General features: G+C 31.4%; 8 protein-coding genes and 1 long non-coding RNA gene across 14 annotated transcripts; 3 read left to right on the forward strand and 6 right to left on the reverse strand.

The window, feature by feature from the left end:
- The first annotated feature begins 193 nt into the window (after positions 1-193).
- Positions 194-1,670, forward strand: LOC103578355 (40-kDa huntingtin-associated protein). The gene is made up of 2 exons (XM_008559417.2): positions 194-287; positions 373-1,670. Exon 2 carries the CDS (start codon positions 449-451, stop codon positions 1,358-1,360), a length of 912 nt encoding a protein of 303 aa, XP_008557639.1. The 5' UTR covers positions 194-287; positions 373-448; the 3' UTR covers positions 1,361-1,670.
- A 133-nt stretch (positions 1,671-1,803) lies between these two features.
- LOC106693818 (bladder cancer-associated protein) lies at positions 1,804-3,600 on the reverse strand. The gene is made up of 2 exons (XM_014443071.2): positions 3,277-3,600; positions 1,804-3,160 (listed from the first exon to the last, which is right to left on the reverse strand). Exon 2 carries the CDS (start codon positions 3,061-3,063, stop codon positions 2,821-2,823), a length of 243 nt encoding a protein of 80 aa, XP_014298557.1. The 5' UTR covers positions 3,064-3,160; positions 3,277-3,600; the 3' UTR covers positions 1,804-2,820.
- Positions 3,601-3,758: 158 nt separating this feature from the next.
- Positions 3,759-5,542, reverse strand: LOC103578354 (pre-mRNA-splicing factor RBM22). Its single transcript, XM_008559416.3, has 3 exons — positions 5,348-5,542; positions 5,215-5,268; positions 3,759-5,132 (listed from the first exon to the last, which is right to left on the reverse strand). Exons 1-3 carry the CDS (start codon positions 5,399-5,401, stop codon positions 3,996-3,998), a joined length of 1,245 nt encoding a protein of 414 aa, XP_008557638.1. The 5' UTR covers positions 5,402-5,542; the 3' UTR covers positions 3,759-3,995.
- A 1,396-nt stretch (positions 5,543-6,938) lies between these two features.
- On the reverse strand, positions 6,939-7,833 carry LOC103578353 (neurophysin 1). The gene is made up of 3 exons (XM_008559415.3): positions 7,441-7,833; positions 7,161-7,365; positions 6,939-7,088 (listed from the first exon to the last, which is right to left on the reverse strand). Exons 1-3 carry the CDS (start codon positions 7,585-7,587, stop codon positions 6,976-6,978), a joined length of 465 nt encoding a protein of 154 aa, XP_008557637.1. The 5' UTR covers positions 7,588-7,833; the 3' UTR covers positions 6,939-6,975.
- Positions 7,834-7,919: 86 nt separating this feature from the next.
- Positions 7,920-10,089, reverse strand: LOC103578352 (rRNA N6-adenosine-methyltransferase ZCCHC4). The gene is made up of 4 exons (XM_008559413.1): positions 9,939-10,089; positions 9,298-9,842; positions 8,530-9,226; positions 7,920-8,454 (listed from the first exon to the last, which is right to left on the reverse strand). Exons 1-4 carry the CDS (start codon positions 9,997-9,999, stop codon positions 7,958-7,960), a joined length of 1,800 nt encoding a protein of 599 aa, XP_008557635.1. The 5' UTR covers positions 10,000-10,089; the 3' UTR covers positions 7,920-7,957.
- Positions 10,090-10,179: 90 nt separating this feature from the next.
- Positions 10,180-12,393, reverse strand: LOC103578351 (isocitrate dehydrogenase [NADP] cytoplasmic). The gene is made up of 2 exons (XM_008559412.3): positions 11,755-12,393; positions 10,180-11,593 (listed from the first exon to the last, which is right to left on the reverse strand). The coding sequence occupies exons 1-2, from the start codon at positions 11,974-11,976 to the stop codon at positions 10,382-10,384; spliced, it is 1,434 nt and encodes a 477-aa protein (XP_008557634.1). The 5' UTR covers positions 11,977-12,393; the 3' UTR covers positions 10,180-10,381.
- Positions 12,394-13,092: 699 nt separating this feature from the next.
- On the forward strand, positions 13,093-18,437 carry LOC103578350 (H(+)/Cl(-) exchange transporter 5). 6 transcript variants are annotated; one of them, XM_008559409.3, is made up of 11 exons: positions 13,093-13,460; positions 14,113-14,237; positions 14,915-15,092; positions 15,156-15,505; positions 15,602-15,763; positions 15,838-16,125; positions 16,189-16,371; positions 16,450-16,664; positions 16,740-17,300; positions 17,374-17,751; positions 17,857-18,437. In XM_008559409.3, exons 2-11 carry the CDS (start codon positions 14,127-14,129, stop codon positions 17,945-17,947), a joined length of 2,517 nt encoding a protein of 838 aa, XP_008557631.1. In that variant the 5' UTR covers positions 13,093-13,460; positions 14,113-14,126; the 3' UTR covers positions 17,948-18,437. The 6 variants fall into 6 exon arrangements, with proteins under 6 accessions (XP_008557631.1, XP_008557632.1, XP_053596996.1 ...); XM_053741021.1 differs by lacking the exon at positions 13,093-13,460 and adding an exon at positions 13,560-13,723; XM_008559411.3 differs by lacking the exon at positions 13,093-13,460 and adding an exon at positions 14,329-14,600 and having other exon boundaries at positions 14,151-14,237.
- Positions 18,438-18,903: 466 nt separating this feature from the next.
- Positions 18,904-23,741, forward strand: LOC103578349 (ADP-ribosylation factor 6). Its single transcript, XM_008559408.3, has 5 exons — positions 18,904-19,127; positions 19,840-19,961; positions 20,448-20,551; positions 20,636-20,834; positions 21,092-23,741. The coding sequence occupies exons 2-5, from the start codon at positions 19,880-19,882 to the stop codon at positions 21,232-21,234; spliced, it is 528 nt and encodes a 175-aa protein (XP_008557630.1). The 5' UTR covers positions 18,904-19,127; positions 19,840-19,879; the 3' UTR covers positions 21,235-23,741.
- Positions 19,211-19,798, reverse strand: LOC103578348 (uncharacterized). Its single transcript, XR_549456.2, has 2 exons — positions 19,490-19,798; positions 19,211-19,362 (listed from the first exon to the last, which is right to left on the reverse strand). It is a non-coding gene; the product is annotated as an uncharacterized LOC103578348 (long non-coding RNA).
- Positions 23,742-26,034: the final 2,293 nt, after the last annotated feature.

A 26,034-nucleotide genomic window follows, 5' to 3' on the forward strand; every position in this document is an offset into this window, starting at 1 on the left:
TAAAGTTTTTGAACAGAAGAATACTTTTTTATCACTATCTTATCCATGTATCAATTCTTAATTATTCTATATGGAAACGATAGTTATTTCGTTTTATTGATAACCATTACACCTCTTAATAAATCACGTTCAAATTTACCGCGTACAATATGACGTCGGGTTTTTAGACAAAAAAAGTAATCAGCGAGGAACGTCAGTTCGACTTCCTGTCAACTGATATAAATATTTACATCAAGTAGTTAAAGAATTGTCTATTTACATCTATATCAGTGAATTTCATATGAATAGTATTTATTATAAATTCAATTTTCCTAGTGTTTAATCTAGTCTGTTAAAAAAACTTAATTTAATTTATTTCATTTTACTTTTCAGAATTTTTAGTGGGTTAAATTACTTGACCCACTGAATCAGAATAATAAATTAGAAGTGTGAAAATTCAAATAAAATCATGTCAGATTTAAAAGAACCACCAAATCTGATGGGTAAATATCACTTAATCAACAACAAACTCAAAAAACGTTTTATGAAGAATCCAAACTATTCTGAAATCAGCGAAGAATTTATCGCATTAGCAAAAGAATGCGAGCAAAACCAGGCTTGGCAGTATGCTGGGTTGTGCTACACAGCAGCCTCAAAGTGTTATCACACAATGGGAATCACAACATCAGAGATAAACTCATTGATGCAAGCGGGGAGACAGTATTTAGTCGCGGAAAAACAAAATGCGAACATCGGCTGCCCGTCTATGGGTCAAGAAAACATAATAGCCGCAACCAAAAGCTTCCTCGACGCTGCAGAACGGGTTCCTGATGCTCCAGAGTTCAACGTCCTGGTTTCCGAGTGTCTTAGAGAATTAGCGAGCTTCCAAAAAGGCTCTTCAGCTTGCGATCAGCTGCTGAAAAAGTCTATCAGCATGTTCGCCACCGTCGAATCTCTGGATGAGTTGATACTAAACTGCATAGAGCAAGAAAGTTTTGTTGAAGCCTTCAACGCGATCAATGAACAAATCAGTCTGATTGAAAGCATTGAAAGGAATACGCTGTCTCGTTATCGTCATTCCTTACACGACGCCGAAATCAATAGGCTGCTGCTGATATTGATAATGTATCCGACCTGTGTCAAGGTTCAACCTGCGCATAGAAATGTCTTGGATAAATTTATCGCCAATGAAGAGAATACCAAAAATTGTCTGTGTTTGAGTGACGATGAATTTATTCTCCTGCAGTCACTGATCTTCGCTTGTCAGTCAGAGGACATCGGAGCTATCGTTGATTTAGAAACTGAGCTGTGGGATTATTTGAATGCCAATCAAAAGTGTCTTCTACGAATGCTAGTTAGAATTGTTACTAATGAATGTTAATTTATTTTTATTTAAATTTTTTTGCTCGTGTTGTTTGAACAAATAGGAATTTATTTTCAAAATTTATAGGTTAGAGGTACCATTCATGGCACTGCTCCATTTCTGGACATCTAATACTTTTTAATTACTGAAAAAGAGTAAAATCAATTTCCATTTTAATAGTGGCACGAAAGTATCTCTAAACATATTTTAAAACCTAGTTACATTATTGTGTCTTTTACAAATTGGATGATTGAAAATAAAAATGAATAATTAAGTTAACAAATAAAATATTTTTATACGATAAATTAATTTGAATAATTAACAAATAGTAAAGTCTTATTTTAAAAATAAAAAAATAAATTTTAAATTATAATAAAAAAATATTTATTAAAAAAAATAATTTTATTATTATTTTTTCTATAACTATTCATTATTACACTTCAATTATTTAAGTTTTTCATATTTTATTATTTATAATTTATCATTTAAATATAAAGAAAATTTTTTTATCATACAGCATCAATATGTATATATGTTTACAATAAATTGCTTTTAAAAATACGTTATTATGAATATTTAATGGTAAAAATATTCATAACTGAGTCTATTATTGTATTTATTGTTGGAATCATTGTTATTATTATTATATATAGACATAATAAAAAAAATTATTATTTTAGTTACTAATACCATGTACATAATATACAATAGTTATATAAATGATTACAAGCATAATTAAAAATTCATAGCTACGAAAGTGTCGTGATAAACAATTCAAGGCAGTAGTCGATAATAAATTTAAAAAATATTCAATATTACATTACACCCGTATGCAAACAGGTATCGTATCATTATAACAGTATTCAAATCTAAATAATCATAACTACATTATCTAAGCAATGAGTTTGGGTAATTTGCACTCATCAATATTTATTATTTCAATTATAATAAATAACAATCGCTGTCTTACGTACTCTGATACCAATTACCAACTAATAATAATTACAATCATTTAATTAATTAATTATGCTAATGTAATATTTACAGTGAATATTTTTTTATGGCTACCGTATCAGTGCGTAAAATACTAAAACGAAATTACACGTTTCTCACGATTCAACACCTTTCATACTTATGTACATTATGAAAATTTTTTGATACATTTAATTGTTCAATCATTGTCATCATTACTATCTATTACCTATAGTTCTTCCTTTAATTATCATTATCGCTATTTAATTCAATTATATAAATCATGACTTTTAAAAAATGACCCTAAAGTTAGCAGACAATTTAAAATTTTCAAATTTTTTCCAACTCATCAATTACAAAAAGAAAAAATTTTAAAATATGCACATGTAGAAAATTAAAACTTGGTGCAATTATTTGAAATATTTTTTTTTTATAATTTATCACTTTTAAAAAAATTCAAGAATTATAAGACTTCCGCTAAATTGAGTATCATTTAAAAAAAAAGATCAATCACTCTGGCATTTAATTAAATCGCAGGTATTACTCCAAAATAAACAATTACCAACACCACTGTAACAAATTAATGATACGGCAATAAAAAATACAAGGCTGCATATAATGCATGGTCGTCGCTCCAAAAAAAATCCTATGAGGTAGAGCACCATGAACATGACATGAGTTGGAAGCAGTGCAGGATTCACTGGTTTTGGAATCAGCAGAACTGGTATCAGCCACTGTAGACAATACATCCTTTTCCAGTAATATATATGTATATATTTTTATCTATCTCCTTAATTATAACCTCTTGGAATTTAATTTTTTATCGATAATCATTATCACCTAAATCTAAAATTTAAAAAAAAAATAAAAATATTTAGCTTGTAGATTAAATATTATTTATCAATACAATTTATATAAATAAATATAGATATAGATATACATAAATATATATTTCGTGATACCTGGTGATGTCCATGGTGTAGCACATGTTAATTGTTTAAATGTTTACTCCAATAAACTTAAAAAAATATGTATCAATTGTTGGTTATTTATTTATTGAGACAATCAAAATTTATTTATTTATTTAGTATTAAATATTTATCGCTGCATGATGTCTATAAAATTTTATCAACGGAATATTCAAAAGCGAAAACGAACAACTTCAATAAAATTATCATGACGGAAGACTGCTTATGCTTACAATAACAATGAGCAACAATAGTTAGAAATTTTTTAATTATTACCTTCACTACGGCCACTAGTTAATTTATGGCTTTAACCTTTGGTTCATTATTTAACTTCAGTAGGTACACGAGTTTTTATTTAAGTAGTGACATCTTTAGCAGCGGATTAATTTTAAATTACTTGAGAAAAATATTTACTCATTTTCGTTTATAATAAATTTTATTTATAAACAAATACATGTATTTATATTATTGTAACATAAATTTATAAATTTAAAAGTAATTAGTTAATTAATGAGTGTGAATGTACCAGACATCAGACAGTTTATAAATTTTAAATAAATTAAAAGAATTAAATTTAAAAAAATGCGCGTATTTTACGTACATTTTATTTATTTATTCAAAAATTTAAAAACTTGTCAATTGTCAGTGCGCAGTTACATTGACACTCATGATTATTAATACATTGATGATATTAATGTAAATTAATACTATAACTAATCTTCGGGCCAGGGTTTTCCTATACCTTGACTGGCACCCATTCTTGATGGATCCTGGCTGGGATAATGTATGGGCGTGGTTCCTGGTGGAAAGATTGGAGTCGCTGCAGTAGCTGCTGCAGCAGTTGCGATTTGGGACGGGAAAAGGAATTGCGGAGCAACTGGAGGCGGTGGAATTATCATGGGAGGCATGATACCAGTGGCACCTTGAAGGTTGAAGAAATTATTTCCCAGAGTTTCGGGTGGAGGCAGTGGCTTAGGAAGCCCGGGAACCGGCTCCAGCATCTCGCGAGTCGCTTCCACTGCGGAAACGGTCTGTCGTCCTTGAGAACGTCCCCACTTGATAGTCAATCGTCTGCCTCCAAGAATAAGTTTGTTGAAAGTACGTTCAGCAGCCAGTTCAGCGGCAGCTCTCTGCGTGTACTGAATAAAAGCACACTGTTGACGCGGAACCATCGTCACCGAACGTATTTCTCCATACTGATAGAAATGATCTCGCAGCTGCTTCTCTGTGAGAATGTCACCCAAGCCTCCGATGTAGAGAGTGGTGATGGATTTGTCCTCTGGTGGCTCAAGTGTTGGCATTGCAGCGGCGCGTCTCATCAACTTATCAGCAACTGGATCATTTACACCGTAGTAACGGTCCTTAATATTTTGATCAGCAAGTGGATCATCTGGATCTGTTGGTTTCTCATGACGATACGGACACTCTTCCCCACGTTTACACTCTCCTTTGACCCAAAACGAACAGATGTGTGGGCGATTCCGTTTGTAATAAGGACTTGTCCGCGCTAATTTCATCAGCAAATCACTCGCGGCCGCCGATTTACCAACAGCTCCTGCTGGACTTGTTGGATCAATGTTACCTATTTCTTTGTCAATGTTCTGAACGTAATACTCTTTATTGACTTCAGAACGTGGCAAGTCGTCTTTGACCTTTAGCGCAGCGTCACGAACCTGAATAGGCAGCCCGTACTCCAAGTCAAGCAGACATGTCTGGCACACATTTTTTAACCTACTACATGTTTGACAAACTTCTGTCTTCTTGAAACGCATTCTCGCACCAGGACACCATCTAAATACAGTGAATGGACGCACGCAAATTTTACATTCCTTTCCATATTTTTCTTTTGTCTGCGAAAAAGTTAAAAATAATTTTCATCTTCCGTTACTCCAATAGATTTTAAATAAACAAAATTTAAAAATCACAACTTACCATTCTGATGTAAGGATTGTCTCCCAAACATGTCTGGCATAAAATTGGAAACTCCTACATAAAAAAACAATAATTGATAAATAAAATAAATTTTAAAAAAATTATGGTTATCAAATAACGATAGGTTACTTACAGCATCTTCCCAGTTTTGCCTATTATAAGTATTCGTAGTCTTTGAAGTCGCCATAATAATTACTTATATTTATTATTAAACAGTAACAATTATTTTAATTAATATTTACTTAATTACTTAGACGAGCTTGTTGCTTTTTGCTTACAAATTACAACTACACGTTGCACCAGACTATGGGCTGCTTGGACTTAATGATGTGCAATCGAAATCGATTAATCGAACAATCGATGTTTTCGTTTCGATTGTCGATTTTTTTAAATCGATTGTAGGCCTTTCGATTAATTGAAAAAAATCGATTCTTTTTTTTGAAAACGATTTTTAAACATCGATTTTTTGTAAAATGAATTAATAAAACAATTTGTTTTTCAAAGTCATTAACTCAAACATTATAAAAATTGTTTGACTAATACAGGCAAACAAATGATAAACAACTTAAGCGAAATTATTAAAGTTAGATATCTATTTGTAATTTTATAGAACAAAATTTTACGCTATTTGAAAAATTTAAAAATAATCGATTTTAACAATCGATTTTTATTCAAACGATTCTACAACTTTAAAGTTGCGATGAAATAATCGATTTTTCACGAAAAAAATTATTAATTAAATACAATACTCCATTTATTGAGAAAATATTTTTTTTTCTGAACTGTTTTTTACTGAAAAAGTTTAAATAAAAAATTATTAAACATAAACAAAGTATTTTATTTGTTATTATTTTAAATATAAATGACCATATGAAAATTTCATACTTCGAAATACAAACTTATATTTATACGCGGTGATATTTAACTTTAAAATAAAATTTCGAAATCGATTTTTCAAAATAAATTGTTAGGTGGTCGATTGTGCAACTTTATAGTTGTGAGCAAATAATCGACTGTCAAATAATGTAAATATTAATAATTTTGAATTTGTGATTTTTGACCCATATTCGTTTTTTTTATTTTGAACAAAAAATTATAAAATCGATTTTACACAATCGATTGCTAAGCTATCGATTCTGCAACTATAAAGTTGAGAGAGAAAAAAATCGGTTTTTTTTTAAATCGATTATGTCAATAATCGATTGTTCAGAAACGATTAATTACCACAATCGATTGTCTTCAGTCGATTCTATTCGATTGTGAACAATCGAATAGTTGCTTCGATTTCGGCAACACTACTTGGACTTGCTAAAGAATTTTCTCAATACTGAATTATATAAAAGATTTCCTCTCGGAATTTTCCGACAATTTCTTCTTCTATACCAAGTGACTTGAACACGATGAAGAGGGAGAAAGCAGCTGGGTCGGAAATAACCGAAGGCGAATACTCTTTTGCTAGTTTTACTAAAAAACTGCCGCCGCCATCTTGTTCTTAAATTCAACAGGCTGCGTTCTAAATTATCGACTGATGAAAGAAATTACTACAGAATTTTAAATTACCAACACTTATAATTGATTTAAAAAATATAATTGATGTTTTAATTACTTAAAATGGATAAAGTTTTTTGAAAGAAAAAAAAATTAATGATTGAAATGTTTGTAAGTGCAGCAAAATTTTAATTTATTTATAGTGCAGTATAATTATTTATAATATCATGGGCTCGGTAATTAATAATTGTCTTAAGTTAGTTAATAAATAAATTAATTAATCAGTTGATCATTGTCGGCAATTAGTCTTGAAAATTCCTGACTGATTTTACGTTCGCTCAAGTATTCGTCTCCGACTCTGCATGATGGATCCACATGACAGCTTTCTGAAAATAAAATTTATTAATTATTGTTGTCTGTTAATGTCTAAGAATTTAAAAAATTTAATTTAAAATTACCTTGAGAACAACAAATTCCATTGGCGGCACATCTGGCCGTATTATCACGACACATCGCAAACCCGGAGACACAAGGGTGCGAGTAAAGACTTTCTTTACGGCATTTATAAGTTTCTGGGCCTTTTATGTAACAGCCGATGGTTGCTCCACAGCAAATATGAGGCCCGAAACATTGCCCTTGATCATTGGGTCCACAACTCGAACACTGAAATTATTAATTTAATTATTTAATTAATCAGAAAGTCAAAGATATTTAAAAAATAGCAGCTCCTTTACATACTTCCTTAATCAAACTTGGCATTGAGAGCAATGGAGATTCGCCTCGCTTACCACCACGTGGGCAATTAGTGATAAGACACGCGAAACTAGTACTTAGTAAAAAAACAACAGCGAAAATTTTACGTATCATAGTCCCGGGTAAATTCATTGTTCTTTTCTTTTCGATTCTTCTAGAACTTTAGCAGTAAATTAAAGGAGCGCTCTAAATTTTTAGTTACCGCAGACTCAACGGAAGAAGATGTTCTGCTCGTAACTGTAAGAGTCTCGAGGTTTTTATATATTTCACTAAAATTGGTTGTTTAAAATTCTGAAAACGTTCACTACGAGAACGCCGGTATCTCAACTCACAATAGGGCACTCTGAGGATTATGAAAATTATTTTTTTGACGCCTAAAGAAATGCAAAGATATTATCTTACGCTCTACGTCATTGTATAACAGCCGAGATTTACAATAATAAATAATAAATACACATCACGCATACATTTTTCAAAAACATTTTTATTTATTTATTTATATTTATTTAATACTCTTCTTCTTTAATCCCAATTTACAATTCGCATTTATAACTTTTTTCTTTAAAGTTATTTTCGAATCACCTTTCAGTTCCTGTACCTTCATTTTTATTTTTTTCTTTAAAACAGACTTTGAATCATCTTTTGATTCCTTCACGCTCTTGTTTATGTTCTCATCATCCTTTTCTTTCACCACCTCTTCATTTTCTTTGCCAACTTTTATCTTTTTAACTTTCATAGTTTCCACTTCTGAATTTTCTTTTTCTGCAGCAATTTTTTTATTCTTCTTTTCTTTTTTCCCTCCCGCTTTCTTCATTACTTCTTCCTCCTTTTCATGTTTCTTCTTATTTTTCACGACTCTTCCAATCACACCCGAGTCATTCAATTTTTGTTTCTTATGATTAAAATTGTTACCAGAATCATTCTTCCGTTTTCTTTGTGATTTAATTAAAATTTTACTACCAGCATCAACTATTTCAGGACAATCATTACTAATATGATCTGTAATTAAAAAAAAATTACATAAAATAAAACAAAATAAGAACATGAATAAATTTATTGGAAAAAATTAATCACCTGTCTTATTGCATTTACTGCAATGACCGCTGACTTTAGGTTTTGCCCCGCAAGTATGTGTTACTTTAGCACAACGTTCACACTTCTTGCAATGCTCCCACGCAGGTTTAACACACCGATTACAAATCTTACAGTGCTTATACCGTCTCCCGTCCTTACTTGTACAAGTTTTACATAATTTGCAGTGTTTATTTTCCACCGACACCCATTTGTCGCACCTCTTGCAATACTTGTACCCGTCGTCTTCCGGTAGCTTCAATAAATTCAAAGGAATGTTCGTAAAAATACGAACAGGGCTTCCAAACTTGCGTCCAGTGGACCCAGACCTGAACAAAGAATGATTGTCATAGTCGACTCTGTAGTCGGACATCTTCAAGTCTTTTAAACCGCCATCCACACCGGCAGGATTCGACTTGAAATGCATTATCGGTTCCATGAAATACGGCAAGATGAAAATTATTTTCAATTCATCTTTTTCTGACAGTCCGTTCCACTTTTTATGCAAATCGCTGATCATTTTCATAGTTTGCGACATGGGTTCAACTCTACCACCAAATGGTGGATCGCATACAACATAAATGTCTTTGCCATTGTCTTGGGTAAGGAAATCTTTAAAAATTTGTTGAGATTCCTTGTTGAAGAAGTGATGATTGAAGAGATTGTACCAGCAGAAACTCAGAGGCCCGAAGAAATCATGCTGCAATTAAAAACGATTAATTAAACTAAGACTAATAACTTATCGGCTACAAATCAGAACAAAATACTAACAAATCTTCCGTCGAAATCCAACAAAAGACTAGACATTTTATCATCATAATTTTGGATGATGTGCTCATGAATTCTAGGCGCTCCGATGCACAGAACATGTTTGGCGCCAAGATTTATCAGCAGATTGGTGATGTCAGTTGTCGTTTTCTTGGAAAATAAATACTGAGCTTCTTTTCTAGAGTCAGTTAAAGGTTTCAACAGAGTCGTAGGGTTGTACATTTGGTCATTGGACACGTCTTTGGTTACCTCATGCTCTGAATGCTTTGGAACCTCGTCAACGGACATGAGTTTTTCACACGTGTGACAGTAAGCACGCCTACTAGGTTGCTCAGAGAGCAGTTCATTGAACCGTATGTAACTTTTCTGATGATTGTGCTTGTGATTATATTTTTTAATCTCTCCTTGCCACCTTTCTTTCTGGGCCTTGGTCAACTCCTCGTCTTTTTTTAAATAAAAGTGACATATCTTGCGGTCCCGACATGCTGAGCAGGCGTAAAAATAATTAAGATCTTCGTTTATACGTCTGGCGAACAATAATGTTGGTCCTAATAAATAAATACAATTTTTTTATTGTTGGTTTAGGTTATAAAGTTTACTCAGCTTAAATAAATATTTATAAATATGTTGGTTGTCATAAATACCATGCGGACACTGAGGATGAGACTTTAGATTACTCCAAAAACATTCAATATTACTTTCCATTATTATTATATTACTTATCAATAAATATTAAAAATATATATCTATATATATATCAGTATCAATAACACGTGGAACTGATCCTCACGTTGTCGAGTTCATTGGGCTACTGAACAATCGATAAGGAAGATTACAATTAATCGGCAGATTCAAATTAAATTTGAAAATAAACAAACTCATTAATAATTTATATTTATATTTATTTATTTATATATTAAAATTCTACAAATTCATATATTTTTCATGCGACATAATAAAAATTTATATAATTTCACAGGGAATGGTAAAAATATTTCAAAAATGTAAAAAGTTTTAAAAAAATACATAAAATTAACCAAAAATATATGAATAATTATAAATGACATTTAAAACCAGAACTTTGGCTTCATTTACCAAGACTTTTTTTAAGATTATCAGCGAGCTTGTTCATGAATTCAAAAGTCTCAAGATAATCTGATCGCTTGACGTTATCCATACCCTTGATACAAATCGCCAAGTCTTTGGTCATCGCGCCCTGCTCAATGGTATCGATACAAACTTTTTCAAGAGTTTCAGCAAAATTTTTCAAAGCTGGATTGTTATCAAGTTTCGCACGATGAAGGAGTCCACGAGTCCAAGCAAAAATCGAAGCGATGGGATTGGTCGAAGTTTCTTTTCCCTGTTGGTATTGACGGTAGTGTCGCGTGACTGTGCCATGAGCAGCTTCGGCTTCGACAGTCTTGCCATCAGGACAGATCAAGACCGAGGTCATCAACCCAAGTGACCCGTAACCTTGAGCCACCGAATCAGATTGGACGTCCCCGTCGTAATTTTTACACGCCCAAACAAATCCGCCATTTGATTTCATGGCATAGGCGACCATGTCATCAATCAAACGATGCTCGTACCAAATTTTAGCTGCCTCATACTTGCTCTTGTACTCAGCATCATAGATCTCCTGGAAAATATCTTTGAATCTGCCATCATACTTCTTGAGGATCGTGTTCTTTGTAGATAAATACAGCGGGTACTTCCTGGCAAGTGCGAACTGGAATGAGCTGTGCGCAAAGGCACGTATGCTTTCATCAGTATTAAATTGGGCTTGAGCAACACCAGCTCCTTTGAACTCATGCACAGTGTGCTGTATTTTACTGCCATCAGTTCCCGTCCACGTTATCTCCAACTTACCCGCACCAGGTACCACAAAATCAGTAGCTTTGTACTGATCTCCATAAGCATGTCTGCCAATTATTATCGGCTCATTCCAGCAGGTAACCAAACGAGGAATGTTTTTACAAATAATTGCCTCACGGAATACGGTACCACCTAGAATGTTTCTTATAGTACCATTGGGACTCTTCCACATTTGCTTGAGTTTGAACTCCTCGACTCTCTTCTCATCAGGAGTTATTGTTGCACATTTAATACCGACGTTGTACTTCTTAATGGCCTCCGCACAGTCAACCGTTACTTGATCGTTCGTAGCATCGCGATGCTCTATACCAAGATCATAAGTGTGTAGTTCAATGTCTAAGTAGGGAAGGATCAATTTATCTTTTATTGACTCCCATATGATACGAGTCATTTCGTCACCCAAAATGTCCACTACTGGCCCCGCCTGTTGATAAAGATAAAAATGTCAGTCTTATCAAGGTATCAATTTTTACGTCACACTGACTGTCATTATTTAGAGCACATGAACAAATAAAATAAAGCAAATATATTTATAATTATAAAAATGAATATAATTAAATAAAATAAAATAAATAAAATGGATACCTTTATTTTAGCCATGGCAACTGAAGTTCTACTGAATGATCTAATAAATGAACGTGAAGTTAAACACCGATCAGAACAGCTAAGTAATGTTTTTTTAAATTCCGATCGTTTTATGTTCAAAGTCCTGTTGTTAATGAAAGTATTGCTGGAGTTTGATGAGAAGGTAGAGGTCGAACGAACGATATAGCTGTTGACGAAGCGGCAACGGGGAAAGACAGACATGACAATTCACACAACAACTTCCACAACCTACTTTGCCGGTGCAACTATTTTTTTCTTGCTTCCACTGATGGAAACTTAGAGGTTTTGTCTCTTGTCTACGTTTCCAATCCCCACCATTGACTTTACTGGTATGTAACTGGTATTTTCCCGTCCCTTTCCTCTTTACTTATTACAAAACTCAAGAAATCATCACTACTACACTTACATTGTATTACACGCACTTTTATAACCTATACATACATTCAAATAAATATATCTGTGAATATTAAAATTGCTGGACACCAATTTCCTTTACTTTTAACCTCGTACATTAATCTTATTAATTATCTATTCATTGATCGACTTATTAATAAAACCTGAATACACTCAGTATTTATTATTACACATCACTGATAATTTTTATCAATTATCAGTTTCGATGTTTATTTTTTACTCTAATTACAAACCATACAAAACTTTAAACGTTTATGTTTACAGTGGGTTAATAATTTTTAAATATTTACAATTAATTATCATTGCAATTCAATCATTTTTTTTTTTATTGTTTTTAAATATCTTTACCATGACCTAAATAAAATCATAATTATCTAGTAACTTTATTTATACATTCACTTTACAAAAAAACGAAATTACTTAATAAATATATATCTAATATTTCATTAATAACATGTAAATTTTTTAATTTTTCTGATTAGTAAAAAAAAGTAGTCACGTGATAGTTTTCTTTTTCTTTTTTAATTTTATTTGAAAAATTATTTTAAAAAATGCGCTAAAAAATTTATAGTACCATAAATTTAAAAATTCATTTTCAAATAATATTGATTTTATAAATTCAAAAATTTTAATTTATTGTCTGCTGTTTTCCCTGTCATGTCATTTAGTTTTTTTTCATTTTTTATTTCTGATAAAAATATAAATTTGAAATAATTCGCGCCATTTAATTTAAATACCCTGGCCAATGACACCTGCGCACGCGTAGTGCATGTGCACTTGTAATTGTCGCTGTGATTGAATTAAAGGAACATTTTCATGAGACATAAATTATTGTTACGTCTAGTTGTCAAAAGACTGTCGAAGAATGTTTTAACAATAAAAAAAAAAAAAAAAAAAAAACAGCATTCATTTTTCCACCCACTAATTTGACAGTGTCTTTGTTGCAATACTAGTACGCACTGGTACGTAGGTGATTTGTATGTGTGTTCCATCTGTCACCGTCTAGCACACACTGAACCTGTATCACATGATCAAAAATTTTTTTATTAAAAGATTTGTGTCTAAACGTATGTTATCTCCAACACCCACAAAATTACAATTGGAAAATTTTTTAACCTGAAACATTTATAAATTATTTATAAAAAAAAATTTTTTTATCATCAATTCAAATTTAAAATGAAGCTATAAAGCTGCACATTTAAATCAGTAATTAATTTTGAATGTTCCAAAGTGGAATCGAGGATTATCAAGAGCATACGACGTTAGAAATGGTGAGTTTGTATAATTTAGCGAATATATCGCGTGGGTGTCAAATTGATCTATACATATATTTATAAATATATGAATACACACATACGCGATGCATGAATGCGCTGTCATACCCATGGTCAAGGTAATTGTTCAGCGCTTAACCACATTTAACATGACAGCTCCATTACTTCTTAAAAAATAATTAATGATAAGAAAATTTAAAAACCATCAGAGCGCCAATTTAATTTTTCAATCTGTTTGAATAAATATTTTATTAACACAGGTAGTATTTTAATACATTATTCGATAATGCCAATCCAAAGTACTAATCACCACTATCGACACTATCAATTGATTAGTATCAGTAAAATTTATGAAATAAAATAAACTACTGATATGAAATGAGTATTCACGTGTGCAGAAGGTCTGGTCAAGACTCAAAATAATAATAAAATTAATATATAAAATTCAAATCCTTATAGTTAAGCTGGATAAGATTTTATCTGCTTGTCATATCTCAGTAATCTTCATAGCGACTTGAATATTTATTAAGTTAAATAGTACTGTGTTGTGCGCACTTACTTGTTGACTTTATTATTAAGAACTATTTAAATGTTTTACTTAAATAATAGCCTAAGAAAATGAAATTATTTATCCCGATTTACAAACTAGATCAAGGAAACGATATGGAGAAGTTCCCATTGAAAGGTACATCGACACTGAGTAGTTTTACTCATAATACTGCGGCTTCTTCAGGTGTTTCTGGTACGACATACAACTCTGTATCAGCTGCCAAGGTATGGATATGTAATTAATTTCCCTTTAATTTATTGATATACAAATGTACTATGTGTCTAAATACTTGCTGTGCTTTTATATTTCTTATAGTGATCTATAACGTAGACCTGCATTCATGTAAATCCTATTTCAGAGTTAAACTGTATGAAGAAGCTATTAGTTTACTCTACCTAAATACTAAGGACTAAGGGCGCATTTAGACTAAGTTGGATTGTACTAAAAAATAATAATAATAATAAGTAATTAATATTATTTGAAATTAATAACAATAATAATAAAGTAACAAGACGTATCTCGAATTAAAATTGACTAGAAACCGCTCGAGTGCTGGAGATATCAGCAGTCAGCGGTTAATACCAGAAGTAAGAATAATAACACACGTTAATTATATTTAGGAAGCACATTTATTATTTTATTTTTTAAACACTAGATTACTTTTTTTATTGCTGATAAAAAATTTACTTTGTTTATTTAAATACTTTTTTTCTTATCTTGATAATGACCCTCTGCACGCTTTTTTTTTTACTTAATAAATAAAATTTTTATTGGAGATTGGCTAGATATTTAATTTATTCGCATGTGTAATCACAGAGAATTGTAAATATTATTCGGTAAACATATTAATATATTTATTGGATATTTATTTGATTAATGGATGAATAATTAATTCTTTTAGACGACGAATGGTCTTGATGGTAACGGTGATGCGAGATTGAGAAGCAGTGTTTTAAATCGTGCTGGAAGTTTGAGCAGCGAAGACGATATGGGTGATCAGAGTCATCAAGTCAGCTCCAATACTGGGAACAACGCCTACTTAGAACGTAGTCTGCGTCTAGATGATGCATCATCACACTGTAAGTATTTTTTTGTATTTAAATTTACATTTAATTTGTGCATTAATTTGAATTTCTGGACAGTCTCGGCAGAATCTGATGACATACCAGGAATCGGCCAGTATGAAGATTTCCATACGATTGATTGGCAGCGAGATATCGCGCGAGATCGGATGCGACATCGGTACATCGTCAAGAAGAAACATGACTCGATTTGGGACCTAGTGAAAGGAGCACACGACGCATGGTCCGGGTGGCTGTGCGTTCTCTTGGTCGGATTGTTCACTGGAGTTGCTGCTGGTGTCATTGATATTGGAGCTTCTTGGATGACAGACCTAAAATTTGGTATTTGTCCCGGCGCCTTTTGGCTAAACAAAGAACAATGTTGCTGGAGTTACAGTGATTCGATATTTGATGATGGAAACTGCTCCCAGGTATTCATTTTTACTAGTATTTATTTACAGTTACAATAGTAATTTTATGATACGATTTTTAACGGGTATAAATGAAAAATATGTTTTTATTTTTAGTGGATGGAGTGGTCGGAAATATTTGGCCAATCAAAAGAAGGTGCAGGACACTATATTATTTCTTATTTCTTTTATATAGCGTGGGCTTTGCTATTTGCATCACTCTCGGCATCACTTGTTAGGATGTTCGCTCCATATGCATGCGGTTCTGGTATTCCAGAGGTTTGTATTTGCATATAAATAATATTTTTACCATATTCCAATATATCAATATTATTATTATTATATTTTCAAAGATAAAAACAATTCTAAGCGGTTTTATTATCCGAGGATACCTGGGCAAGTGGACACTGATAATAAAGTCTGTTGGTCTAATACTCTCAGTGTCCGCTGGATTGAGTCTGGGTAAAGAAGGCCCGATGGTACATATCGCATGCTGTATAGGAAATATATTTTCTTACTTATTTCCAAAGTACGGAAGAAACGAAGCTAAGAAAAGAGAAATTTTGTCTGCCGCCGCAGCAGCTGGTGTTTCTGTCGCTTTCGGAGCACCTATTGGTGGTGTGCTTTTCAGTCTCGAAGAAGTAATACTTTATTTGCTCTCAATATACTCAAGATAGTTTAATAATTAATGTTATTAATTTCAGGTCAGTTATTATTTTCCTCTAAAAACATTATGGCGGTCATTCTTTTGTGCCTTGATAGCAGCTTTTGTATTGCGTTCAATAAATCCATTTGGCAATGAACACTCTGTATTATTTTATGTCGAGTACAGCAAACCCTGGATATTTTTCGAATTGATACCATTCGTGATGCTTGGAGTTATTGGAGTAAGTTATTATTTTTATTTAAATATTTAGTATCGTTCATTTTTAATAATAAATTATAACAAATCTCTAATATTTTAGGGGGTAATTGCGACACTATTTATAAAAGCTAATTTATTCTGGTGCCGCTATCGAAAAACATCAAAACTTGGTCAATATCCAGTGACGGAAGTGTTAGTTGTCACTGTAATAACAGCAGTGATTGCATTTCCAAATCCGTATACAAAAATGAGTACCAGTCAACTGATATACTTATTGTTCAGAAAATGCGGAGTGTCAAATAGCGACATGCTGTGGTAAGCAAAAAAAAAATTATTTGCCCACGCAATAAATATCAGTTAGTAAAATAAAGTTATTAAAATAATTTTCAGTGACTATCAGCGTAATTTTACAAATTTCAATTCCACAATCGAAACTGCCGGAGCTGAGCCAGGGGTTTACAAAGCCGTGTGGTTTTTAGTTCTCACATTGATAATGAAACTAGTCATGACAATATTTACGTTCGGTATTAAAGTACCATGTGGTTTATTTATACCGTCATTGTGTCTTGGTGCGATTGTTGGACGTATTGTTGGAATAGGAATGGAACAGCTCGCTTATAATTATCCACATATTTGGATGTTTAGCGAAGAGTGCACTATCGGCACTGATTGTATAACACCTGGTTTGTATGCTATGGTTGGTGCAGCAGCTGTACTAGGGGGTGTTACACGTATGACAGTGTCTCTTGTTGTAATAATGTTTGAATTGACCGGCGGAGTAAGATATATTGTTCCACTAATGGCAGCTGCTATGGCCAGTAAATGGGTCGGCGATGCACTCGGTAAACAGGGAATATATGACGCACATATTGGACTAAATGGGTATCCGTTTTTGGATAGCAAAGAAGAATTTCAGCACACGACACTTGCCGCTGATGTTATGCAGCCAAAGTGAGCGTTCGTTTTATTTCAAATAAACGATTCGTTATATTTTACTTTTAATTATCCATTTATTTAATTGCAGGCGTAATGAAACATTGCATGTACTAACTCAAGATTCAATGACAGTTGAAGATGTAGAGAATCTTTTGAAAGAAACAGAGCACAACGGATTTCCGGTGATAGTGTCTAAAGAATCCCAGTATCTTGTAGGTTTTGTTTTGCGACGTGATTTAAATTTAGCTATTGCTAATGCGAAAAAAATAATGGACGGCATCACAAGACAGTCATTAGTTATATTTACTAGTGGTAATAATTTACCAGTCCATACGTCAACGCCATTAAAATTAAAGAAAATACTGGACATGGCTCCGATTACTATTACTGATCAAACTCCAATGGAAACAGTTGTCGATATGTTCAGAAAATTGGGCTTACGTCAAACACTCGTCACTCACAACGGGTAAGTACTTATACTTAATACTTTATAAATCCTGTTTATTATAAATTATAATAATATAAGTAATTGCAATGTCTGATATTAATAATGAGATTTAAATAATTACAGGCGACTGTTGGGAGTGATTACGAAAAAAGATGTTTTGCGACACGTCAAACAACTAGATGATGAAGATCCTAATTCAGTTTTATTTAATTGAAAATAATCATAACTTCATCTACTCATTATTTTGCATGTAAAGAAATTTTTTTCGAAAAATCTATTTTTTTTACTTCATTACATCACACTTCCGGGAACGCATTACTTCCGTATATTATTTCATTTTTTATATTTATTTATCGATCAAGTTCATTGTCTATCGATCAACAATTAAATATATGTAGCAATGATATTAATTAATTAATTAATTACTCTCAATTTATTTGAATAGTATTTTACAGTAATTAACATTAAAGCGATCACGACACTTAAAATTCATACTTTAAAATGCTTTGATCTGAAAAATCAATTTCGTCCGATATAAAATAACTAATTAGACTTCATTAATAATTATAATTATATACAAACATTATATAGTAATTAAAGTGTGTGTACAGATGCACTGACAAATTAGAATGAACAAAAATTTTTTCTTCATTATTCATGTTATATTAATTATAAATAAGTAAATATCAATTGCATACTATATTGTAATATTTTAAAAATTGTACATAATAATTGAAATTAAAATTGTCCATTAAATAATTAACATATTCATCATGTATTATATTTATTATTATAATTAGAAATTATTAATTTTAAGTTTTAAATCCTTTTCTATTTCAAGTCCTGGCGCTGGCGAATTCGAATTAGAGTAAATTACGGCAATTCACATAATTTACCGTAATTCAGATCCGTCATAAAGGTACAGGACCCAATTACTGACACTATTTTACTTAATTAATTACTTAATTTAAAAATTTTTAAACGTCAAATATAAATTACATTTGAAATTCTTGTTGGTGTCAATAATTCGGACTGTCACCTCACTTAAAAAAAACAGTTTTAAAAATACCCGCGTTAAATTTGAGAACCCGCCATGCTGGTTTTAGTCGCACAAAAAACGATTTCTCGAATAGGATATTTTGAGCGTAAAACTCGATTTCAGTGAGAATCGATAGTGAATGTAGGTGGTGGTGTGTTGGGGCTGGGACAGTTGTGTTGGATGTTGAATTGAATTGAAGTAGGATATCCATCCCGCCCCAGCATAAAGTAAACCAGCAATATCCAGTGTGTGTCATTGATGCACATTATAGTTACATAGTAAATAATTGCGAGAATGTGTTGTGATGTTCCTGTTTGTTGATGATAAATTACTCACTCAGTGTAGATGCTTTTTGGTGAGTAAAGTGTTTCATCCGTTAACATATTACAAAATAAAAAAGAAATATACATATACATATATATATTTTTATCTTCACCAGCCGCACGAGCCGATTTGAAAGGTTATAAAATTTTTGTTAGCGGTTTTTATAAACTACTGTTACCTGACTCTGACTCTGGCTCTGTCTCAGGATGTCCTCGTTGTCATTTAAATTAACAGAAATTTATGCATCATTCTTCATTATTACATACCTACATCATACATAACAAGTATATTATTAGCCAAAGTTAATTACTTATAATAATAATTACTTAATTTTTTTTTTTTAATTAAATCTATTTAATTTCATTGGACGCCATCGACAAACGACAACTTAACCTTTTCTAACCCACGGAATTATTTTACTCGGCAAATCGGCTCGTATTTCTGCGATACTAAAACATTTTTTTTATTCCCACTATTTTTCATCATCTCAATCATCATGATCATTATTATTATGATGATTGATTTCACAGTTTGAATTACAACCTCAAGTTTTATCTAATTGCGAAACAGCTACTGGTATTTTTTTAAATTTACTTAAAAAATACGTTACGGTGAATAAAATTATATAAACTAATAAATTTATAGTGTGGGTATATATAAATATGTATAGGTATATGTATATGTGGAATATTATAAATAATAGTGATGTAATGTATTAATTATAATAATTATAATTTGTGTAGGTAAAGTGTATATAGACAAATTGGTGAGCCGGCAGGCAAGATGGGCAAACTCTTGTCAAAAATATTTGGCAATAAGGAGATGCGCATCCTTATGCTGGGCTTAGACGCAGCTGGAAAAACTAGTATCCTTTTTATTTATAATTTGCTGATACTGAAGTAAACCGACGTTGAATAATTTTTGGATTTTTTCCAAAACAATAAATTATAAAAAAAAAAAAAAAATATTTTAAAAAATTGCACTTATTGCTTTTTTGAATTTCCACATGTGCATTTTTTTAGTTTTTTCTTTTAATTGATTTATTGATTAAAATCCAAAAATTGTTAATTGTCTTCTAACTTCAGGATCATGAAACTGAAGTTAGTCGAAGTCTAATAACTTTTTAAATTAAAAAATAAAAATTTTAAAAAATTGCACTTATAGCTCTTTTGAGAGTCTACATGTGCATTTTTTTAGTTTTCTTTTTTTCTTATAATTGATTTGTTGATAGAAAATAAAAAAATTGTTAACCGTCTGACTTCAGGATCATTACAATTTGTTAGTTTAAATTTGAATATTTATGGTAGCAATGATGATAATTAAAATATAATTCCTTAATAACAATAATTAGCAATATTGTATAAACTTAAATTTGGACAAAGTGTCACAACAATACCGACAGTAGGATTTAATGTAGAAACAGTAACATACAGAAACGTTAAGTTTAATGTTTGGGTGAGTTAATTATAAGTATGATTAAAAGATATTTCTGTAATTACAATGGCAATAATAATAATAATTAAAAACAAATAATTGTAGGACGTGGGCGGCCAAGATAAAATACGCCCGCTCTGGCGTCATTATTATACCGGAACACAAGGACTTATTTTTGTAGTAGATTGTGCGGATCGTGATCGAATTGACGAAGCCCGTCAAGAATTGCATCGAATTATCAACGACAGAGAAATGCGTGACGCTATTATTTTAGTATTTGCCAATAAACAAGATCTTCCAAATGGTAATATATTGATATTTTATTTAAATACCGCTAATAAAAAAACCATTACTATCAATCTGTTGCGCCACTTAAATTTAAAGTGACGTTAAAAACAACTTTTAATTTCTATGGAAAGTAATACGGAAAAGTAAACGTTAGCTCCGTTTTAAGAATCACTCAGTAGATAAAAGTGAAAGTAATTAGCGAGTAGTTGGTAATTAACGCTAATGATGTTGGTTGTTAGATAAGAGATTAAATAAAATTTAATTGTTGTTTAGCTATGAAGCCACACGAGATACAGGAGAAATTGGGTCTAACGAGAATACGAGATAGAAATTGGTACGTGCAGCCCTCATGTGCCACGACGGGGGATGGACTCTACGAAGGCCTTACTTGGTTGACTAGTAATCATAAATTATGAATAATTAGTTAGTCTTTATTCCTCGTGGTTTATAAAACTAAACAAGATAAATAATGATAAATAATTTAAATAATAAGTTACAACTACAACATTAACATCATATACAAAACGCCTGCCATGTGATTTTACCTTACGCCAACAATGTTGAGACTCAGCGGTTATAATAACGCGTAAAAATATAATGATTGTGAATAGTGATGTGATGTGTGATGTGCTGATGTGATGGCATAACATACAACATTCATACATTCATATTACATACTCGTCCGTCGCTGTGTGGAAGCTAACTTACGAACGTGATGGAATGTGAATCTAATGTACAATGGCTTGTTTCAATAATATATGTATAGAGAAGGAGAGTAAGAGTAAGAGAGATAAAGAGGGAGAGCAAGGGAGAGAGTGGGCTGCTAGATAGACATCCCCATTCATACAGTAGTCTATCGTTCAACAATCACCCGCCAATGTCTCTCTTATCAAAATTACCGGTTCTATCTCTTATTATTATTATTTTTTATTTTATTATTTCGTTGTATAATTGTACCCGAGGTTTATCATAGAAAATTATTTTTGTTCAAACAAAATAATTATATATATATATATTAAATTTAAAAGAAATTAAATTAAATCGTAAAAGAGTTTGTAAAATCTGACAGTTTATTTGGGTGTGAATTTGTTTTTGTTAATTGTAGAGCAGATTGAGAAATTTTTGCAATATTGATTATTTGAAACTTACGCAGATCCAATTTATTTGAAAAAAAAAAAAAAAAAAAAAAAAAAAAAATTCAATATTTTTTTACTATTATTATTTAAATTAAATTGGCGGTACTTGTAATTTTAAAAATATATTATGTTCACAAGCTTGAGCCAGTAAAAAAGTAAACAAAAATTTATTATATATTATAAATATTGATATTGATTAAATTGCGATAATATTATTGATTATTTTAAAAAAATAAATCAGCAAGAGCTTTGTTCAGCGTTTAAATTAGTAACAATGAGATGTAAAAATTTATTGCTTATTGCAAACGTTTATTACGTTATAGTTTTAAGTAATAATTATTAAAAATCACTTAAAGCAATTTAAATAAATACCACACTGGAATTTATTTATTTAATAATTAAATAATATATGATGAAATAAAATAAAATAATAATTGTGGCTTATGTCAGTTAATTTATAATAATAATAATAATAAATTTAAGTAAAATGATGTATCGCCACGAAATTTAATTTATTAAGATTCAAATATAATAAAATTATTAAGCTTAAAAATTGAAATAGTTTTTTTATAAAATAATAAATAAAAATAAAGTACAACAGCGACGATTTAGTTGTAATGGTCAAAAAATTTCTGCAAATAATTGAACTTACTTATTATTATTATTATTATTATAATTATTATTATGTCTAACGCTCAAGATGTTTTATTTGCTAAAAATATTAAGTATTTTTTAATTCAATTGTCAGCAGAATTTTTTTCCCACTTTATTTTTTTTTTTACATGTAACAGCATAAAATAATTATCGAGCACATGAGCAAAATCACAAGCGACGTTAAATGAGCATAATAAAAAAAAATATTTTATTAATATTATTATTATTACAATTATTTTTGATCAATATATGAGTGTTCATATTAAGTAGGAATTAAATAAATTAAATTATATAGGGAGTGGATACGTATCTTCTTTGATGTTGCCAAAGCAACGTTGCAATTGCATTCCGTAGTATAAAAAACATTTTAAAAAAATCATTTTTAGACATCTAAAATATTCACTGGTTTATAAAAATAATTCCAATATTTTTTACTATTACTAAAATAATTATTATTAAAATACTTGTTGCCAATTTAAATAAAAAAAAAAAAAAAAAAAAAAAAAACAAAGTTGTGCTTTTGTGAACAAACCGTACAATTATAAATGTTCCGACTAATAGTTTTACAAAGAATTAATAAAACTAATTAATAATATTTTGTAACTAACAATTCAGTATTGCTTCTTAAATTAGTCGACAGTCAACTAATTATGAAGTAAATGGAAATAATCCATTTTTGTGGTCAATTTATACGATCCCTCAATATTATATATATATATATTATATAATATAATTAAAAAAAAAAAAAAACAGGTGTACTGTATAGAAATGACTGAAAAATTATCATTATATTGAATGTAAATTTTATTTTAATTCACAGTGTGTACTTTAAAAAAGTAACCCGTCGAAAATTATTTTTTTTCGTAATATAACACTTTTATTATTATTATTATTATTATTATTATAAATATTATTATTATTATTATTACTATTATTATTAATATACATATATCTTTCTACTCATGTTTTATTTTTCTCACATACTCATCGTTTCTTTTTTACTTCACTAAAAAATCATAAATCAATAATAGACGGACCATCGTGTGTTATATGTAATCGCGATATTTAATGTCACTATTTTCGATAAATCAATGAAAAAAAAAAGTAAGAATAAACAAAAAATTTTTAAATTACTGTGTTGTTTTTTTTAAAACGTTTATCGAGTCTTGCATGTTATGATAAATTGGATATATGATAAATGATTCATAGTAATGATAACGGGCCCAAAGGTAGCGGGATACTTTGATCAAGATTTAAAAAATCCTATTGCAATTTGATCGGATAAAATTATTGTATTTTATTTAACTGATGAAGACTAAAAGTTTATTTAATTAAATGTTTTTTTATTTTACAAACTAAAACAACTAATGAATAAAAATGTATATAAGTTAAATCGCATCAAGTGGGATTAAATTAAAAACTCAATCCCATCTGTGCGAGTGGGATTTACAAAATTGTATAAGACAATTTGCGCAGTAAAATAAAAAAAAATTTTTTTTATTCAATCAGCGTCCATACAACATAGATTGGCTGTAATGAAATAAATTCAATGAAATTTAGTTTAAATACCCAAGTATAAATCCGTGCGGGTGTTATACGTAACCATGGGTCAGGGTTACTCCAAGGTTTCCACCCATTTTTCCGGCCTCCCTTCCGCTATTTTACAATGCATTCATCCCGTCTCTAGGCTTGTTTATCGTACCCGGATCTGTGTACACCAAATGGCTCACAAAAATAAATAAAAATATAAAAACAATATTAAAAAAACACAAGGTAAAAAACCGCCAGCAATCAATCACACAAGTACCACGAAAGAAATAAAAAAAAGCAATATATACTGTACAGATATTATCATACATACTGAAAAAAAGTATAAAAAAGAATTGAAAATTCTAAATAAAAAATTTAGCCGTGTCATTCTTATCCAGCGAGTGTTTTTTTATATTTATTTTCCTTTTCTTCTGTACATTATGTCATCGTGGGCGACTGAAAACTATATATGGAATAAGAAAAAGTATAAGAAGAAGAAGGCGATATCTATGCAGGAGGTCGAGTATGTGCCAAAAGTTTTTGAGCGATCGGACGGGGGTACATGGACTCTGGTATCCCTAGTTATAGTCCTTAGCATCATACCGACATATTCTACTGGCGTAGTCTTATAGTGTAGTAGTCTAGCCGTAGGATTGGGCAGACTAGGGCACCCAGCCTCGCACATGACCCGATGCTATGTAAAGTGATAAAAAGTTTTGTTCTTATATGTAGTAAAAATCGATTCTACAGATAGATACCGAGGAATTGGTCACGCGTAAAGCCAAAGGCTTATGACCCGTGTCAAGAGAGCTTAGATCTTTGTAAGAGCAATAAATGTTTTAATAACGATAAATAAATATTTAAATAGCATAAATGCTTGGGATAATAATGATGATAACAAAGAAGTAATAATGGTTATGATTATGATTATGATAATAATAATAATAACGAAAACATGAGGTAGCCTTTCAGCCAGACGTCATTACGGTAATCATCGGTCTGCGACGAAAGAATATAAGGCTAAAGAAATGGCAAAGTAAAAGGGGGAGAATTGGCTGCGTTCCGGAAAATGCGCAAGGACTTGCATGAGAGAAAGGCGAGAGGGTGAGGTCGTGAGCGCGTGATGCCAGAAGAAGTAGTTGTAGCCCTTGTAGTTGTTGTAGTAGTAGTAGTAGTAGTAGTAGTAGTAGTAGTAGTAGTAGTAGTAGTAGTAATTTGGGGGATGGGGGATAGGGGGTGGATAAAGAAAAGACGGAGACAGAGGATAGGAGTAGCCGAGGTAAAGGAAGAAAGGACCGTCAAGGGGCTGAAGCAACGGAGACGAAGCAAAGGAGCTGGTGCTTGCGAGGAGCTTGCGTACGGGAGATTGGCAAAGGTTCTTACTAGGACTTGGTGGTATTGGTGGCGGTGATGGTGGTAGTGGCGGTGGGCTGAAGGGATCGGCCTCGCGCCATATCGAGAATACGAGGAATATGGATATCTATATATGTTTGGCTCTACTCCTTTGGCCTGCTTGGCGTATAGTATAACTAAACGTAAAGGCGTACATGTTGTACATGTTAAATCAATGATGTTGAGCTTGCGCGTCGCGACAGTCTCGGCTGGGAGTCCTGGTCAACCGTAGTCTGGGGTGTATAATATGAGGGATGAAGGGTAGACTAGGAGTGGAAGGAGAAAGAGAGCTGAGGGAGTGAATAGAAGGAGAAGAGGGAGAGAGGAGGAAAGCGTGGAATCGTGTGAGGGTGATGATGATGTTGATAGTTGTAATAGTGGAAGTGCTGGTGGGTTGAAGTAGTGGTGAACTGGTGGTGTTGTTACTACTACCGGCACACATACTACTGTTGTCTCACTCTGCTGGCGAGACTCTTGCGCGGCAGCCTCGACTTCCTCACCCAC

Source organism: Microplitis demolitor, chromosome 8, assembly GCF_026212275.2.
Source record: "Microplitis demolitor isolate Queensland-Clemson2020A chromosome 8, iyMicDemo2.1a, whole genome shotgun sequence".
NCBI lineage: Eukaryota > Metazoa > Arthropoda > Insecta > Hymenoptera > Braconidae > Microplitis > Microplitis demolitor.